This window comes from Bombina bombina, chromosome 1, assembly GCF_027579735.1.
Source record: "Bombina bombina isolate aBomBom1 chromosome 1, aBomBom1.pri, whole genome shotgun sequence".
NCBI lineage: Eukaryota > Metazoa > Chordata > Amphibia > Anura > Bombinatoridae > Bombina > Bombina bombina.
Window position 1 is genome coordinate 98,240,036 of NC_069499.1, and position 20,503 is coordinate 98,260,538.

General features: G+C 37.0%; 1 protein-coding gene across 1 annotated transcript in view; it reads right to left on the reverse strand.

Annotated features, from left to right (window-relative positions):
• The window catches only part of RIN3 (Ras and Rab interactor 3), a gene marked incomplete at its 5' end in the record, with an annotated part of 196,405 nt that overhangs the window by 16,788 nt on the left and 159,114 nt on the right, over positions 1-20,503 (reverse strand). Inside the window, 2 exons of the mRNA XM_053710240.1 lie at positions 11,067-11,198; positions 13,666-13,974. Coding sequence (XP_053566215.1) covers positions 11,067-11,198; positions 13,666-13,974 — 441 coding nt within the window. The remainder of the gene's footprint in view (positions 1-11,066; positions 11,199-13,665; positions 13,975-20,503) is intronic.

Genomic DNA, 20,503 nt, shown 5'->3' on the forward strand with positions numbered 1-20,503 from the left:
GTTTCCCCCAACTGAAGTTACTTCATCTCAACAGTCCTGTGTGGAAACAGCAATCGATTTTAGTTACTGTCTGCTAAAATCATCTTCCTCTTACAAACAGAAATCTTCATCCTTTTCTGTTTCAGAGTAAATAGTACATACCAGCACTATTTTAAAATAACAAACACTTGATAGAAGAATAAAACTACATTTAAACACCAAAAAACTCTTAACCATCTCCGTGGAGATGTTGCCTGTGCAACGGCAAAGAGAATGACTGGGGTGGGCGGAGCCTAGGAGGGATCATGTGACCAGCTTTGCTGGGACTCTTTGCCATTTCCTGTTGGGGAAGAGAATATCCCACAAGTAAGGATGACGCCGTGGACCGGACACACCAATGTTGGAGAAATCTGGCACTTTAGCATCAAAATTGACATTCACTTTAAAGGGACAGTCAAGTCCAAAAAAAAACTTTCATGATTTACATAGGGAATGCAATTTTAAACAACTTTCCAATTTACTTTTATCACCAATTTTGCTTTGTTCTCTTGGTATTCTTAGTTGAAAGCTAATTCTAGGAGGTTCATATGCTAATTTCTTAGACCTTAAAGACTGCCTCTAATCTGAATGCATTTTGACCACTAGAGGGCATTAGTTCATGTGTTTCATATAGATAACATTGAGCTCATGCACGTGAAGTTACCCTGGAGTGAGCACTGATTGGCTAAAAAGCAAGTCTGTCAAAAGAACTGAAATAAGGGAGCAGTCTGCAGAGGCTTAGATACAAGATAATCACAGAGGTTATGCAAAACTGGGGAATGGGTAATAAAGGGATTATCTTTCTTTTTAAACAACAAAAATTCTGTTGACTATCCCTTTAAGTCTAGCATTGCTCCTTCTGAAACCATCAAGCACACTGCTGCCTCAGACTTCTTCCTCCGCTGCCTGATGCATGCTCTTGTGATAAACTCCCATAGCCTTTATGCATTGACTGCAGGCATGCCCGAGGCCAATACAAAGCTAATACAGGAGAAATTCATGTGGAAGGCAGTAAAAAAAAAATGCAGTAAGCAATGTGTTTTGAGTTTTCATAATGAGCTGGGTTGGGATTTTGAATGGGAAACTTACGAGAACAAGTTTATGATGAGCATTTTTACTCAAATTTACTTCAATTTTGAAAATAAAACTTTATTAAATGTGCAATAAAACATACCGTATTAACCCCAGCTTCTGAAACAAACCCCAAAGGAACACGATATTATTGCAGTCAAAATGTCAAATTCCCAACTAGAAAATGCTCTAATATGTTATGCACTACTGGCTCACAGGATGTGTTCAGCTCAAGGTTAGTGGTGCATTCCTACACTTTAACTATGTGTTTAATTAATTTGCTATATGCAAGTGAGAGTGCAATAATAATAATAAAATGCTCTAATACATTAGTGTATTTTATTTTTGAATTTTTATGTCCCTTTAACTTCAACCATTATTTACATAGAAAAAAAAAATCACCCCAATCTTTCTTTAAACACTTTTTTTACATCAGATTTGGGCTAGAAAATATCACATGACTATTTCTATATGGAAAAGAAAGATATTTCACTCCAAAATTCCCTAAGTAGACACATCCTATTATAAAATGTGCATTAAAGGGACAGTCTAGTCCAAAAAAAACCCTTTCATGATTCAGATATGGCATGTAATTTTAAAATTACTTTTATCACCAATTTTGCTTTGTTCTCTTGGTATTCTTAGTTGAAAGCTAAACATAGGAGGTTCATATGCTAATTTCTTAGACCTTGAAGGCCACCCCTTTTCATGGCATTTTGACAGTTTTTCACCACTAGAGGTAGTTAGTTAATGTCTGTCATATAGATAACACTGTGCTCAAAGGTGGAGTTACCAGGGAGCCAGCACTGGTTGGTTAAAATGCAAGTCTGTCAAAAGAACTGAAATAAGGGGGCAGTACAAGGTAATCACAGAGGTAAAAAGTATATTAATATAACTGTGTTGGTTATGCAAAACTGGGGAATGGGCCATAAAGGGATTATCTATCTTTTAAATCAATAACAATTCTGGTGTAGACTGTCCCTTTAAGCATCCAATCGGAATGCTTGTTCCAGGACTTGCAAGGGAGAGGGCATCACTCCTCAATTTAAGGACATTTATTATAAGATCCTGCGAGATCATGGTGATCCTAGCAAGTTCCAGGACAAGCATCCAAAGTGAGTGTTTAAAGAGACAGTCTAGTCAAAATTAAACTTCCATTATTCAGATAGGGCATGTCATTTTAAACAACTTTCCAATTTACTTTTATCATCAAATTTGCTTTGTTCTCTTGGTATTCTTTGTTGAAAGCTAAACCTAGGTAGGCTCATGTGCTAATTTCTAAGCCCTTAAAGGCAGCCTCTTATCTCAGTGCACTTGGACAATTTTTTTCACAGCTAGACAACGCTAGTTCATGTGCCATATAGATAACATTGTGCTCACTCCTGTGGATTTACCTATGAGTCAGCACTGCTTGGCTAAAATGCAAGTCTGCAGAGGCTTAGATACAAGGTAATCAGAGAGGTAAAAAGTATTTTAATATAATTATGCAAACCTGGGAAATGAGCAAAAGGGATTAGCTATCTTTTTAAACAAAAATTCTAGAGTAGACTGTCCCTTTAAAGTTCCTTTACAATTGAATGTGGCTGTTGTGGAAATTTTGAGGTGAAATATCTTCCTGGTATGTTCTTGCCAGATTTCAAGTGAATTACCATATGGATAACATGACCATTTAAAAAATAAATTGCAATCCAACACATTAGGTTTCATCACCATTGAGTCAAGCAGCCATCTTGTTTACTTTCTTATTTACTAGCTATCTTTTGCTTCAACAACCACAGATTTTCATGCATTTAACCAGATTTTTCTGTTTAGGGACAGTCCTTAATTTGGTCAGTCTGTCTCTAGGTTTTGTAAAGGGCTAAGCCAAGCTTCCTGAAATTGTCCTGAATGTGCCCAAATGGGTTTCCTATCCCTTGTCCCAGTGTGAAAATGACAATAACTAACTTCACGGTCCACAAAATCAGCTGCAGTTACTTCTGCAATCCAGCAGGGGTTGCTGTTGTGTATCACAGTTTAGCATTTACATCTACAGCTTGGGTTGGCATTCAGAGCCAAGGGATAATGTGTTTGGGGCTGGAGCACTTACAGCTACAGTAAAGACAGGGCCGGATCTATAATTGGACCAGGCAGCACTTGTCAGGGGCAGCACATAGGGAGAACATATTCCACATAATAATACCTCCCAACATTTGTGGCTGGGAATGAGGAGGTTGAAGAGGGTCTGTCACCATTTTGTGGGTGGAGCCATGTTGGGAGGGGTGGGTGTGTCTAAAGGCTAAAATAATTAAAATGGTAGCTATTTAAGTTAATTAGAACAGCTGAGTAACATGTGGTCAGACACGGCATGAGAACTAGCACAGCAAAGACGGTAAGTAGCACAGCAAATATATATGTATATAAAGGGACGGAACTTCCATGGTCGCAATGTTCATGGCTGCGACCAGGCCTTGAGGTCCGATGATCGTGGCGCCGGTATTACCAAAATTGTGAGTGTCACTATGTCCTGCATGCGGCCATTTGTAGTGATGGCAGAAGCTGTGCGGCCACGGCCATGCAGCAAGTTGGAGCTGCGCTACTGTCCGCTATACTGCGAGTGCGCTGCAGACATAAGAGTGGGGATTGGGGAAAGAATCTGCCTTTGCGAGAGCAGCATAAAGAGTAGACTCAGACAACAAATGAACTTGAGGAACGTGAGGAAAGAAGAAACATTCTATGACGTTAGTTTTACCCTACCCATTGGGACGAGTAAATGGGTGTTAGAGCTATTCCAGAGCTAATACTATATTACCAACTATGATATGCCTCATCTTAACACGACCACATATCAGCCGTAAACTATACTGATAGATCAGATAGTGCACAATGTACTACATTGTTTGAGAGAAGCTCATAGGGAATACACGTTCTAGCAAATCCGGTTCTAACTATCTTACCTGTGCGAATGTATTTCTAGGAGAGTTATTTAACATACTTGGAATTACACAACACAAAAACACAGATTGGGGAATACACTGAAACTGTTAGATTCTGTTTACTATTACGCCCATTAGGTATGTGATGTCATCATTTGCCTACCAACCATGATGCACATAAACAATACACGCCCATATACTAGCCACAAACAGCATAGATAGGCTGTATGGAGGGCGTTGTCTAGTATAGGACCATGATTGGAGGATGAAGGTTTTAGAACCATATTTAAAGGGGTGGCATTTAAGGCTTCGGTTTGTTACTATTCACATTCACAAAAGGCCACTATCTAGGCCGAAATTAGTTTGTGTAAATTTATTAGTGATATTTCATGTTTTTTCACCCCTGGCACCTGATGCCGATAACTGCAGCTATTGGCCAGGAAACGGGGGTGAATGCATGTATTTTATTATAATATAGTTTTGGTTGGTGGATTTCCATTTACTATATAGAGGTTGTATCCTCATTTTTATAATATATTATTAAAAGTTATTTTTTTTTATAGAATTACCTCTTATACTAGGAAAGAGTGCTTACTAAACCCTAATCTGGTCACAGTGCAGGAGTGTTTGTCCCTTTTTTCTCTCTCATTTCATTTGTCTGATGAGAGAGGTGCAGTAATTTAAAGTTTTTTTTTAATGTGTTACATGTTGCAAAAAAACAAACAAAGAAGAGGAAAATTAAATGTATAAAAATCACTTTTTATTGGGGCGGAGGGGGCCCTTCATGGATTCTTGCACCGGGTCCTGAGGTTTATATATATATATACATACATACATACATACACACAGTATATATATATATATATACACATATACATACACATATACATACATACATACATACATACACACAGTATATATATATATATATATACACATATACATACACATATACATACATACATACATACACACAGTATATATATATATATATACACATATACATACATACATACATACACACAGTATATATATATATATATACACATATACATACATACATACACACAGTATATATATATATATATACACATATACATACATACATACACACAGTATATATATATATATATATACACATATACATACATACATACATACATACACACAGTATATATATATATATATATATATATACACATATACATACATACATACACACAGTATATATATATATATATATACACATATACATACATACATACATACATACACACAGTATATATATATACATACATACATACATACATACACACAGTATATATATATATATATATACACATATACATACATACATACATACATACACACAGTATATATATATATACATACACATATACATACACACATACATACATACATACACACAGTATATATATATATATATATACACATATACATACACATATACATACATACATACATACATACATACATACACACAGTATATATATATATATATATACACATATACATACACATATACATACACACATACATACATACATACACACAGTATATATATATATATATATATACACATATACATACACATATACATACATACATACATACATACACACAGTATATATATATATATATACACAAATTGAAAATTGCAGCATTCTCACAAAACTTTGAGAATATTCATATCAGGGTGCATCAGGAATAATATAAATAAATGAAAAGAATGCACTCTCTGGATTTATAAATTCACCAAGCTTTACTGCGTGTATATAAACACATAAATATATATGTATATAAGCATATACATATTTATTTACAAGGAACATGGGAACACACAGTTCCATTTTTGAGGGGCAATAACCAAACACTTTTAATGGCTAGTTATTTATCGCGCACCTGTAAACAGGCGAAATTGCCCATTTACGGCTGCGTGATAAATTAGCGCTCCACTTGTAATTCAATTTAGGCTACACTACCTGATTATTTTTAGTAACACTACTGTTTTAAGCAGTTATATACAAAAAAGAAAATGTAACCCTAGGTACACACTTGAATTATACAGGTCGCATGGTGGAGCCACAGATTAAAGTGAATGTCAATTTTGATGCTAAAGTGCCTGGTTTTTAAAAATTCGATTAAAAACAGGGGCACTTTAATTCATCAAAATTTACATTTCACTCCTGTTGTGAAAAAAAAAACGTACCTTTTAATCTTCACAGCAGCTCCAGCTTCCTCCGGTCGTCGCAAGCCATTTCTGACGTCAGAAATGATGGATAGGTCATCCTCCAATCACGGCTCCCCCCCCCACCCCCCGGGGTAATCAGTGTCTGATTCAATGCCGTGATTGGAGAAAGCCGGATTCCTCATTTTAGACCCAGGAAGAGGCTTTGCGACTGGTGGAGGAAGCTGGAGCTGCCGTGAAGTGCCCCTGTTTTTAATCAAATTTTTTTAAAATGGGCACTTTAGCATCAAAATTGACATTCACTTTAAAACTTAACTTTTAATAGAGTGGTTAAAAGGGTGTTAGAAAAACGCTGACATTAAATCAATTAAAAGTAACAAATTACACTGACTGAGTACTGGGGAGAAAAGATACAAACTATGTATCAAACATATATCACTATCATGACCATATTACAGAAAGGAGGATTCAAATGAAAATAGGTGACTTCGGACAGAGAGGCCCATTGTGTAGCACCCAGCAATTTGAAAAAAAAAAAAAAACCCTATTAACCCCTTAATGACCACAGCACTTTTCCATTTTCTGTCCGTTTGGGACCAAGGCTATTTTTACATTTTTGCGGTGTTTGTGTTTAGCTGTAATTTTCCTCTTACTCATTTACTGTAACCACACATATTATATACTGTTTTTCTCGCCATTAAATGGACTTTCTAAAGATACCATTATTTTCATCATATCTTATAATTTACTATAAAAAAAAAAATAAAATATGAGGAAAAATTGAAAAAAAAATACACTTTTTCTAACTTTGACCCCCAAAATCTGTTACACATCTACAACCACCAAAAAACACTAATGCTAAATAGTTTCTAAATTTTGTCCTGAGTTTAGAAATACCCAATGTTTACACGTTCTTTGCTTTTTTTGCAAGTTATAGGGCCATAAATACAAATAGCACTTTGCTATTTCCAAACCATTTTTATTTCAAAATTAGCGCTAGTTACATTAGAACACTGATAGCTTTCAGGAATCTCTGAATATCCATTGACATGTATATATTTTTTTTTTAGTAGACATCCCAAAGTATTGATCTAGGCCCATTTTGGTATATTTCATGCCACCATTTCACCGCCAAATGGGATCAAATAAAAAAAATTGTTCACTTTTTCACAAATTTTTTCACAAACTTTAGGTTTCTCACTGAAATTATTTACAAACAGCTTGTGCAATTATGGCACAAATGGTTGTAAATTGTTCTCTGGGATCCCCTTTGTTCAGAAATAGCAGACTTATATGGCTTTGGTGTTGCTTTTTGGTAATTAGAATGCCACTAAATGCCACTGCGCACCACACGTGTATTAAGCCCAGCAGTGAAGGGGTTAATTAGGGAGCATGTAGGGAGCTTTTTGGGGTAATTTTAGCTTTAGTGTAGTAGACAACCCCAAGTATTGATCTAGGCCCATTTTGGTATATTTCATGCCACCATTTCACCGCCAAATGCGATCAAATTAAAAAAAACTTAACATTTTTCACAATTTTAGGTTTCTCACTGAAATCATTTACAAACAGCTTGTGCAGTTATGGCACAAATGGTTGTAAATGCTTCTCTTGGATCCCCTTTGTTCAGAAATAGCAGACATATATGGCTTTGGCTTTGCTTTTTGGTATTTAGAAGGCCGCTAAATGCCGCTGCGCATCACATGTATTATGGCTAGCAGTGAAGGGGTTAATTAGGTAGCTTGTAGGGAGCTTGCAGGGTTAATATCACATTTAGTGTAGAGCTCAGCCTCCCACCTGAAACATCAGACCCCCTGATCCCTCCCAAACAGCTCTCTTCCCTCCCCACCCCACAATTGTCCCCGCCATCTTAAGTACTGGCAGAAAGTCTGCCAGTACTAAAATAAAAGCTATATTTGTTTTTTTTGTGTGTTTTAAAAAAAAGCATATTTACATATGCTGCTGTGTACTATCCCCCCTTAGCCCCCAACCTCACTGATCCCCCCCAAACAGCTCTATAACCCTCCCACTCTAACTTAATCTGCGCCATCTTGGGTACTGGCAGCTGTCTGCCAGTACCCAGTTTAGAAGAAAACATGCTTTTTTTTCATTTTTACTAAACTTTTCTGTAGTGTAGCTTCCCCCCACACCAAACCAACCCCCCACCCCTCCACGATCTCTTTTTGTGCTTTTGCACAAACAAGATTTGGGCATTTCTTACTAAAAATATTTTCCGTAGTGTAGCGGTTCCCACCCGCTCCCACCCGTGCACGCGCCCGCCCGCCACCCTCCTTGCACGCGCGTGCGCGCGCCCCCTAACGGTCCCGCCCCCCTTGACATCACAGCGCACACCGATGGCAGCCCACCCACCAACGATACCGGCCATCGATGTCCGGTGCAGAGAGGGCCACAGAGTGGCTCTCTCTGCACCGGAAGGCCATGTAAGGTTATTGCAGGATGCCTCCATATCGAGGCATCACTGCAATAACCGGAAAGCAGCTGGAAGCGAGCAGGATCGCTTCCAGCTGCTTTCCACACCGAGGACGTGCAGGGTACGTCCTCAGGCGTTAACTGCCTTTTTTTTGAGGACGTACCCTGCACGTCCTCGGTCATTAAGGGGTTAAGACTTCGCCTGTCTCAGTACTGTTCTGGGATCTAATTGTGGTAGTTTTTGGAACCAAACTAACTTTATGTATGATAGGAGGATATTTGATGTTTTTGATTAAGGTAACAATCCGGGACGATGCCCTGGCCTTTTTAGAATAATTGTGCAGCTCACCCAGCGATAGTATATCTGTTAAGCCTTTTGATTGCCCACTGCCTGTGGGATTCAGGAAATCATAGTCTTAGTCTTAATCGGGATCTTTTTCCAATCGCCGTAGGGTTACATTTTCTTTTTTGTATATAATTGTATTTCTATATATACCCTGGCACCCCCATACCTTGTATTATTACTCCTAGTGAATGTGTGGGCCATAAATACAAATACAGCAACAGTATATATATATACACGTTTTTGGTTCAGCATCACTACATTTCTGTATATGTTTTAAGCAGTCAAAATTAGTTTATTTTTAACTTTAAAATAACAAATAAGCGGAAATTGCAGGTACAAAACTCTTTATCCAAACTGCTTGGGACCGGAAAAGGCTTCAATTTTAGAATAGCTTGTATTTTGCAACATTTGTATATTTGTATCTGTGAAATAGAACAGTTTGGAGAGAGGATGGGACTAAGTGTAAACAACAATATCTTATGTCATTTAGGCAATATTTACATACAATAATACAGCTTATATATGCAGCCTAAAGGTAGTTTTATATCATTTGTAAATGGGTATAAGGGTCAAAATTTAAATGTGCATGGGTGTATTTCAGTTTTAAAGGGACACTGAACCCAAATTTTTTCTATTGTGATTCAGATAGAGCATGCAATTTTAAGCAATTTTCTAATTGACTCCTATTATCAAATTCTTTTCATTCTCTTGGTATCTTTATTTGAAATGCAAGAATGTAAGTTTAGATGCCGGACCATTTTTGTTGAACACACTGTGTTGTTCTTGCCGATTGGTGGGTAAATTCACCTACCAATAAAAAAGTGCTTTCCATGGTACTGAACCAAAAAAATAGCTTAGATGCCTTCTTTTTCAAATAAAGAAAGCAAGAGAACGGAGAAATATTGATAAGAAAGTTGTTTAAATATTGCATGCTCTATCTGAATCACGAAAGAAAAAAATTTGGGTTCAGTGTCCCTTTAAATAGAAACGTTTCTTGCCACATACTTCCACTAACTTCTAGTAAAAGTTATTACTGTTTTCAGTGGCATACGCACATATGCTGTAATGGCCCATACACTGTGCACAGTACACTACACCTTCTCAGCAGGGTTGCCACCTTTTCTGATACCCGGCATGCTTATTAGCATAAATTTGCATAAATAAATATGCATCATAAATCAAGGACTAAAGATGTTAGAACTGATTTTAAATAATAATTTATTTGTAATTAGAATCCAATAAACTTAGAATAAGTCTGGTCATGATCTATATTTGATCTTTATTTTCCACTTTGACGCAAACCTTAAAAATTCTGGTCATGTCGGTAAAATACCAGTGGCAACCTACTTCTCAAAGAGTCAGCAGTGGCTTACATGAGTCAAATTAAATCATAGGCACAATACACAACATCTGCAGCTCTTTAAGCCTGAATACTGGTGCACAGGCCCACACAGCATATGCGCATATGCCGCTGAAAAATACAGTTATAACTTTTACTAGAAGCATATTTGCTAATGGAATTTTATTTTAAAAATGCTTCTATTTAAGACTAAAATGCACCTTTTATATCTCTTTAATACTTTTGTGTACATAGTACCATCAAAAAGATAGCACAGCACTGTAATCAGAAAGGTAATAGTTGTTGTTTTAAATAAATATAGACTATTATTTACATTTTAGAACACAAACACTAAACCAAAGACAACGGCCTAGAATATTGGTTCTTACAGGGAAAATTGTAGTTTTTAATCATTTTAAAATATTAATGAAAAATGTCTGGATTTCTGATTAATTCTCTATTTTTTAATTCTGTATTTAGGGATTTGTACCTGTAATTGTAAATTTACTGGACAGCAGAAAGAAAAGCTATAATTATACTGAGAATCTGATGCTGTCAGCTAATGTAACCAAAAACATGTTATAAATATATTCTGTATATTTAGTGCTTGTGATTTCCCCTGAACTCCTTTTAACCGTTTTGTGGCTGGGATTTGGGGACATTGAAATGCGGAAGTTGATCCATCTGGCAGATGTATGTAAGAGGAAGTGAAACGGGGCCAATTCTTTAGTAAGTCAGTTGTACCTTCTCCTAGTTGCAAGGCTGGGTCCATAAGTTCCATCATGTACTCCACATCCAACAAGAGCTCCTCAAGGTGACATCTGGCAAGTACGTACATAAGAACTGGCAGAAAGTCATCGGCTCCGTGAGGCTTCCCTGGGCAAGAACACAGAGGGAGTACAGTTATTCACATATTTACTATGTTACTACTGTACTATGCCTGATATGCATTCCAATGATATTATAATAATAATAATATGTGTTTGTACATTATGTTTCTTTAAAGGGACATTAAACACTAAACTAATGCTGGACAGAGTGAGGCATTCAAAGAAAAGATTAGTCTGAGAATAACATGTAGATGTAGATTTTAAAACTCCATTAGCTGTTTAAATATTGACAAAAGAAGTGTAAAGTGTTAGTGTAATGGGAGCTGCCCTGTTGTAACTTAGGTTACCTTCTCTGCTGTGACCAATTAGAGACAGTTATAAATAGGTCACTAGAGTGTGCAGCCAATGGCTGTGTGGAATATAACAGTGTTCTGCACTTCCTTTTCTAACAGGAACTGAAAAATTCACAGTTTCAAAATGGATTTACAGGACAAAATAAATAATGTAAGGATATTGCAGAGTTCTTTTTATATATACGATTCATAATTTTATATTACCATCTCAAAGTGTTAAATATTCCTTTAAAGGGACATAAAACCCCCAATTTACTTCTATTATCAAATTGTGTTTGTTTTCTTGTTATTCTTTGTTAAAAAGCAGGAAGGTAAAGCTCATGAGTGTGCATGTGTCTGCAGCATTATATGGCAGCAGTTTTGCAACAATGTTATACATTAGCAAGAACACTAGATGGCAGCACTATTTCCTGTCATGTGGTGCCTCAGGCATGTGCACGCTACCTACCTAGGTATCTCTTCAACAAAGAACAACAAGAGAACAAAGCAAATTTGATAATAGAAGTAAATTAGAAACTTTTTTAAAATTGTATTCTCTATCAGAATAATAAAAGAAATATTTTGGGTTTCATGCCCCTTTAAGCATTTTGTACAATTTTTTTTAAACACTGACTTTCTTTTTTGTGGTACTTAAAGGGACAGTATTACATTGTACAATACATTTATGTTGTGTTGCTATAGAGTAACAGATCAACCAAGTCTTAATGTTTTTAAAACAAATTAAATCCCTTTTTCAAAAGCTAAACTCCATCTACTAATTTACCTTATTAGAAGGTATTTAGTCCACAGAAAACAAGGCTAGCCGCTCTCAAAGTTAGTAAAAAGTAGACACTTGCATTCATTTTGTTGCAAATATCCAAACAAATAATTTAATTGTTTTCTTCATTCTCTTGGTATCTTTATTTGAAAAGCAGGACTGCAAAATGGGCAGGCTCCTAAGCTTACATTCCTGCTTTTAAAACTAAAGATACAAAGAGAATGAAGAAAAATTAATAAGAGTAAATTAGAAAAAAGCTTAAAATTGCATGCTCTATCTGAATCATGAAAGAACAAATGTTGGTTTCATATCCCTTTAATGCGCTGGAGAGCTGCGCTAATCCTGTCCTCTTCTTCACAGAGCCCTAATAGGAGGATAAGCATGGCGGCTTTCAGGGCCTGCTTTAAAGGAGAAGGTCCTTTATTGGACCCTGGGAGCCACCACACTAAGCCTCGTATTAGCGCGCCCGCTGCTCTGTGAAGAAGGATCAGGATTAGCGCAGCTCTCCAGCGTGGTAAAGGTAAGTATTTGACGCTACAGGTGAACACGTCACCGGTAGCAAAGGAACATGCACATTTGGTATCCTTTAGTTTAAAACAAGACGAATACCAAATAACACAGGCAACGAATATTCAAAATAGGAAATATTTTGAATATTCGGCCTAACCGAAAGTTTTGCCAGTGGAGAGTACACTATTTCAAAGTTATTATCTAATAAAGCCAGTTAGGGACATATATGTAACAGGGTTAGCCTTGAGAAGTCAGCAGGGTTTCTTTCAAGTTCTGAGAATTAGAAACTGTTCAGTTAGAAATTGCTACAAGTTGTTTCATTTTGTAGAACTTAACATTTTATATAAATTATCAAGTTGTTTAATGTTGGTTAAAAGGACTCTTCTTACTTGTATACATCACAAATATATTTAAAGGGATACTAAAACCCAATTTTTTTCTTTCCTAATTCAGATAGAGCATGTGATTTTAAGCAACTTTCTAATTTACTCCTATTATCAATTTTTCTTTGTTCTCTTGCTATCTTTATTTAAAAAGCAGGAATGCAAAGCTTAGGACCACCCCATTTTAGGTTCAGCACCCTGGAGAGTGTTTGCTTATTGGTGGCTACATTTAGCCACCAATAAGTAGGTGTAACCCAGGTTCTGAACAAAAAATGGGCCAGCTTTACATTCCTGCTTTTTAAATAAAGATAGCAAGAGAACAAAGAAAAATTGATAATAGGAGTAAATTACAAAGTTGCTTAAAAGTGCATGCTCTATCTGAATCATTAAAGAAAAATTTGGGTTTAGTATCCCTTTAAATGCCAATGGGAGTAAAACGAAGAACTATTTTTCTACAATCTGGCAAATGTTTGTAATTCAAAATATTAAAATATAAACTATATAAACTACCTGGATTTCCAGCGGCCATGGAATCATAAATAAGTTTACACGCCTTCAGGAGATAAGCTATTTTTTTCTCCGGAGAGTACGTTTTGTGCATGGTTCCAAATTTGTGAGTAATTTTCTCCATGACGTTGCTTTCAGGCACACTGGTGGTGATGCCCAAGTCTGTTGTCGTGGTGTCTTGAATGACTAGCTGGTTCTCAGTAAGTAACCTCAATGAGCCGTCTTTAGTATGGATCTCCCGCAAGTAGGACTCAATAGGAGACTTCAAGGGCTTCAACACACACTTGCATAGCGCTGCTTCAATAATGGCTTCTAATTTAACACACAAAAAAACTCACTTTTAGCACTTTTTCTGATCATTCATTTCTAATCCATTTATTCTGTACTTATTTTTTTATTTCATTTATATTACTATATTAAAATTAATATGTAATCAAACAGCTGTATGAAAACCCAAGGCAGTCCAAGGACACACACCTTGAAAAGGGTCTTGGGTATGTTTAATTGGTTTTTCATTGCTGTGGGTGTGTAATCTGTTGCAGGGTCAAGAAAATTACAGCAAAAAGTAAAGAGACATAAAAGTGCAAACATAGAATTCTTTAATGTGTTAAAGCATTTTATTATTGCAATATTGCTTTCCACTCCTACAAAACGTTTAAACATAAAATTAAAATCAGGTCCAGAGTAGCACATCTGGTGAGCAAATGACAAGATACTTGTGCAACTACCAATCAGCAGCTAGCTCCCAGTAGTGCATTATTGTTTATTAGCCTACCTATGCAGGGCCGTCTTTAATATTGACTGGACCCTGGGCAAACATTTTCTTTGCCCCCCCCCCCCCAATGGAATTTCGCTCTCAACCCCAACATCCCAAAAAACAACTATAAATACATTTATTTTATATTTTTTTTAATAATTAGCCAAGCAGTGCTGGGCTAATCATTTAAAAAAATGAAATAAATTGCAATATGCGAAACTGAACCTAAGCAGTATTAATAAGTAAATAAATATATAAATTCATGCACTGTGAATTAATTTAATATGCTTTTGAATGTGATTCTGGTGTGAGGTTAGCTGGTTAAAAGAGATTTAGGGCAGCCAACAGGAGCAAAGCAAGGTAAAGAGGAGGAAGCATTGAGGTGCAGACAAATATAAGTTTACTGACTGGAACATCAGAACTACTATGGAAAGCTGTAAAATCTGAGACAGAGAGAAAAAAAAAACTATAAATGATGTGTGAAGTATCAGTATGACACTATACATCAGCCACAGCAGCACATGTCACTTCTCTGCTAGGAACAAGTTCCCTCTCACCCTGCACTAGACAATACTGCACGGGGAAGGGGCGTGTGTGCACTCACTTATTCTTCCCATTGACACCTTTCTACAAAGCACTATTCCCCTAACAAACTTCAGTTAGTTGATCTTAGGGCCACAGCAGAAAGAGCAGGGCTAAGGGGACCAGCAGACTGGATGCTGTCTGCCCAAGGCTGCATGGATACAGTGTGAGAGGAGTCACACAGTCTTAAGACTAAAGAGAGCAGTGTCTGCAGCTGCAGCTATTCAACTCCACATGTGCCTGCCACCCTCCAGCTTTCTGCTGCATTCGCCTACAGTCAGCCATACTCTGAACAATTCCCACCACCAGAGCAGTTACCTGGTAACAGTAGTAACCACAGCAGAACCTTTTCTGATGCAGTGGGATTGGCTGGATGCCGAGTTAGGGCTTAGCATTCAGTGCTGCACAGTGCACACCTAAAACAGCATATAGCAATAGCTTGGCATGTTACATGACACTGGCACAGTTTCTCACAAATAAATATAAGCAGAGAACTTTTGACTGTGATAGTATTAGGACTGTGTGTCCCCCCCATGTCACATGACATTAGGACTCTTGGACCCCTCAACAAAGACTGGACCCTGGGCAGCTACCCCTTTTGCCCTGTGTTAAAGACGGCCCTGTACCTAGATATGCTTTTCAACAAATAACAAAAACAGAACAAATACATTTGATAACAGAAGTAAATTGAAAAAGTCTCTTAAAATGACATGCTCGGGCCCTATTTACTAAATTGCAGATAGGCAGCAAATACTAGACGTCTGCTGCCTGGATGTACCATGTTTGCTTGTGCATTGTCACCTGAGAGCAGGACTGTCAAATAGAAATAATGATAAAATAATAACTTTTAATGATGTGCATTAAAAATGTGATGGGGTTTAGCATCAATTCAGTTAGCAGAGAATGGAGCTTGCAGGGGAAGCTGCTGCTGGTTTGTAATTTTATCAATGTTGTAGGTGTAGTCAGTGTTCTCTAAATAGAACTGTACTCACACTGTCATTGGCTGCAGTGCCACACCTATATCTGAGGCTGTCAGGGTACAGTGAGGAGTATTTTGAAAACTGATTGTGCTCAGTGATAAAACAAAACTTTGTATGATACTAAAGCACTACAGCACATAGTACATATGGGAGCTGTATGACACGAAAGAGCTACAGACCTTAGTACATATGGGAGCTGTATGACACTAAAGAGCTACAGACCTTAGTACCTATGGGAGCTGTATGACACTAAAGCACTACAGACCTTAGCACCTATGGGAGCTGTATGACACTAAAGAACTACAGACCTTAGTACCTATGGGAGCTGTATAACACTAAAGAACTACAGTATGAGACTAAAGAACTACAGACCTTAGTACCTATGGGAGCTATATGATACTAAAGAGCTACAGACCTTAGTACCTATGGGAGCTGTATAACACTAAAGAGCTACAGATCTTAGTACCTATGGGAGCTGTATGACACTAAAGAACTACAGTATGACACTAAAGACTTACAGACCTTAGTACCTATGGGAGCTGTATAACACTAAAGAGCTACAGACCTTAGTACCTATGGAAGCTGTATAACACTAAAGAGCTACAGACCTTAGTACCTATGGGAGCTGTATGACACTATAGCACTACAGCACTTAGTGCATATGGGAGCTGTATGACACTAAAGAGCTACAGACCTTAGTACCTATGGGAGCTGTATAATACTAAAGAGCTACAGACCTTAGTGCATATGGGAGCTGTATGACACTAAAGAACTACAGACCTTAGTACCTATGGGAGCTGTATGACACTAAAGAACTACAGACCTTAGTACATATGGGAGCTCAGCTGTATAACACTAAATAGCTACAGACTTTAGTACATACAGGAGCTGTATGACACTAAAGAGCTACAGACCTTAGTGCATATGGGAGCTGTATGACACTAAAGAACTACAGACCTTAGTACCTATGGGAGCTGTATGACACTAAATAACTACAGACCTTAGTACATATGGGAGCTGTATGACACTAAAGAGCTACAGACCTTAGTACCTATGGGAGCTGTATGACACTAAAGAGCTACAGACCTTAGTACCTATGGGAGCTGTATGACACTAAATAACTACAGACCTTAGTACATATGGGAGCTGTATGACACTAAAGAGCTACAGACCTTAGTACCTATGGGAGCTGTATGACACTAAAGAGCTACAGACCTTAGTACATATGGGAGCTGTATGACACTAAAGAGCTACAGACATTAGTACATATGGGAGCTGTATGTCACTAAAGAGCTACATACCTTAGTACATATGGGAGCTGTATGTCACTAAAGAGCTACAGACCTTAGTACATATGGGAGCTGTATGACACTAAATAACTACAGACCTTAGTACCTATGGGAGCTGTATGACACTAAAGAGCTACAGACGTTAGTACATATTGGAGCTGAAGGTTTAGAAAACAAACACACGTAAGCTTTCTTGCTTCACACAAGTCTTACAAAACACAATAGTTCCTCTGCAGTTGTATGAAAATGAGCAGTGGGAAACCACAGAGGTTCATGCACAATGTGAAAACAAAGTCCAGCTGTTTAAAGGGACATTAAAAACAAATCAGAAGCAGTTTGAGAAAGTATTTTATACTTGTAATTTGCAAAGTGTTTTGTATACAGCAGTACAGTTTTATTTTGCAAATAATTTTTCTATTTCTTTATTTAACTTTTTTCTTTTATTCAACTGCCCCAACTGTCGCTAAGCATTAGTGTGCGTTTCCAGGCATGATTAGCTAACACTATTAGAGTCTCTGTGATTTGGGGGTCGGGAAAAAAACCATTGTAATCAAACCCTTCACAAATTAGAAGTTACTGTTTCAGACAAATGTGTATTCACTGGCACTGTGCAAGTTAAGGTGGAATTAAACTAATAAAGATCCCTATATTGGAAATCTAAATTAGGTGCACCCTACCTCTAATAATTACAGATACTAAATTACAAAGGGAAAAGGATGAGAGGACGGGAATAGAGGTTTAAGGGGCACTTTCATCCACTATAAAATATATACCTTTATTTAATTTTATTAAAAACATCCAGGTTTGGGAAATAATTTAGATTCTCAGCCAGTGAGGTATATCAGAAAAATGAATTGATTAAATTTAACTACAATTACTGCAGTTGTGAGTATAAAGGTTGCCCTGATACCCTATATATATGCTCAACTGCAGATAAAAATATGATAATTTACAATCCTAAACCAGTTAGCTCACAGTGATGCACATTCCATGTATGCACGGCCGATAATCAGGATACCTCGGCGTCGGTCTGGAAGTGTATATGTGGCTTCCTGGCACTAATTACAGACACACAAACATAAAATAGCACACATGTGAGCTAACTGGTTTTTGGATGTTTTTAATAAAATTAAATAAAGGTATATATTTTATAGTGGACGGTAGTGCCCCTTAAACCTCTATTCCCTTTCTCTTATCCTTTTCCCTTTGTAATTTGATACGTTGCTAATTCCGACAGCTTTTAATTAGTTCTTGATGTCAGTTTAACTCTTCAGGCCATTTGTCGTGTAAGGATAGCTACAACATACCTCCCAACATTTCAAAATTCAAAAGAGGGACCCCCACCCCGCCCCCACCTGCGGCGAAAAATTATTTTGAAATGTGGTGGGCGGGGCTTAAAAAATCATAAGACCATAGTAATATAAATATAATTCTAAATAATGTCATATTTTAATACACTTAGGCAGCAAATCAAACACAAGCTCAAACCACTGGTATTAGCTATGTATTTAATTAGCTTTTGCAAAGACATTGCTAAATATTTTTATCTTAATTGGACATTTAATAATAAATTCTTTAAAACTGCTCTTTGCATTCCCCTATAATATTCTAGATTCTGGCATTTAAAGTCAGCAAAAATGCACAGTAGCACACTACATAGCATACACTTACACATGCAGATACACACACACTACATAGCATACACTTACACATGCAGATACACCAGGGGCGTATTTAGGTTTTATGCTGCCCTAGGCAATCAAAATTCTGCTGCCCCCCCACCCCACCCCAGGTTTAAGGCCTTTTTTTTTTAGACATAATATTTTTGGGGCACGGTGTAAAAAATAAAAAAAATGTCTTTAAGTAGATGTTCACCAGGGCTTGCATTAACTCTGGTCACACACACACATATATATATATATATATATATATATATATATATATATATATATATATAAGAAAAAAATATCCTTCACTGCATGATAGTTTGTCAGTAGGTAGTTGTTTAACCTTAAACATCTTCTTTGGTGATTTACAGTTATTTAAGCAAAATATCTGCTTGGATAAATATGTAATGAATATACAAACTGGCCTTTAAAAGTACTTAAAAAATACAACAGTAGTTATGATAGGTTTAGGAATTGTATCCTAGGGGATCAAGTCACATGATACAATCATAATAAAGTATATACTTGTATTGTTTCTGAATGTATTAAATGCATACAACATATTTTCAGTTGTGTTTTAAGTCACATAGTTTTATAGATTCAGCAATAAATACTTATTCTTTGCATGTATGACAGATAGACAAACAGTAAATGTACAAGTATTTAGTGACTAATCCGTTTAAGTATTTTAATGCCTAATGAAGATGTATTGAAGGGAGAAAGGCATATGCTGTTTCACAGTGGTCACGTTGTAGTGCACACTGCACTGTGTAGTCTGTGTGAGTCTCAATCACGCGGTGGAGCCAGGAAGAATACCGCATTCCCTCTCAGTCCAGGCCAGGCTGCGCAAGTGAACTCCGCCTCCACTGTCACCACGTCATTCGCACCCACATACAATCCCATAGGATAGCAATAGCCGGGACAGCCATTTAAGCCATTAGTAATTGGTTGATTTAGCCACCCGGCCCTGAGTTCAGTAGAGTGGCCCTAAGGACTCAAAATTCTGCTGCCCCTTAAAAATCTGTTGGCCTATGCCTTAATACGCCCCTGAGATACACACACACTACATAGCATACACTTACACATGCAGATACACACACACTACATAGCATACACTTACACATGCAGATACACACACACTACATAGCATACACTTACACATGCAGATACACACACACTACATAGCATACACTTACACATGCAGATACACACACACTACATAGCATACACTTATACATGCAGATACACACACACACACACACTACATAGCATACACATGCAGAAACACAGATACTACATAGTATACACTTATACATGCAGATACACACACACATTACATAGTATACACTTATACATGCAGATACGCAGACACTACATAGTATACACTTATACATGCAGACACACACACACTGCCTAGCATACACTTATACATGCAGATACACACTTATACATGCAGATACACATACACACACTACATAGCTTACATTTATACATGCAGACACACGCACACTACATAGCATAAACTTATACATACAGATACACACAGTTATGGATACAGATAGACAC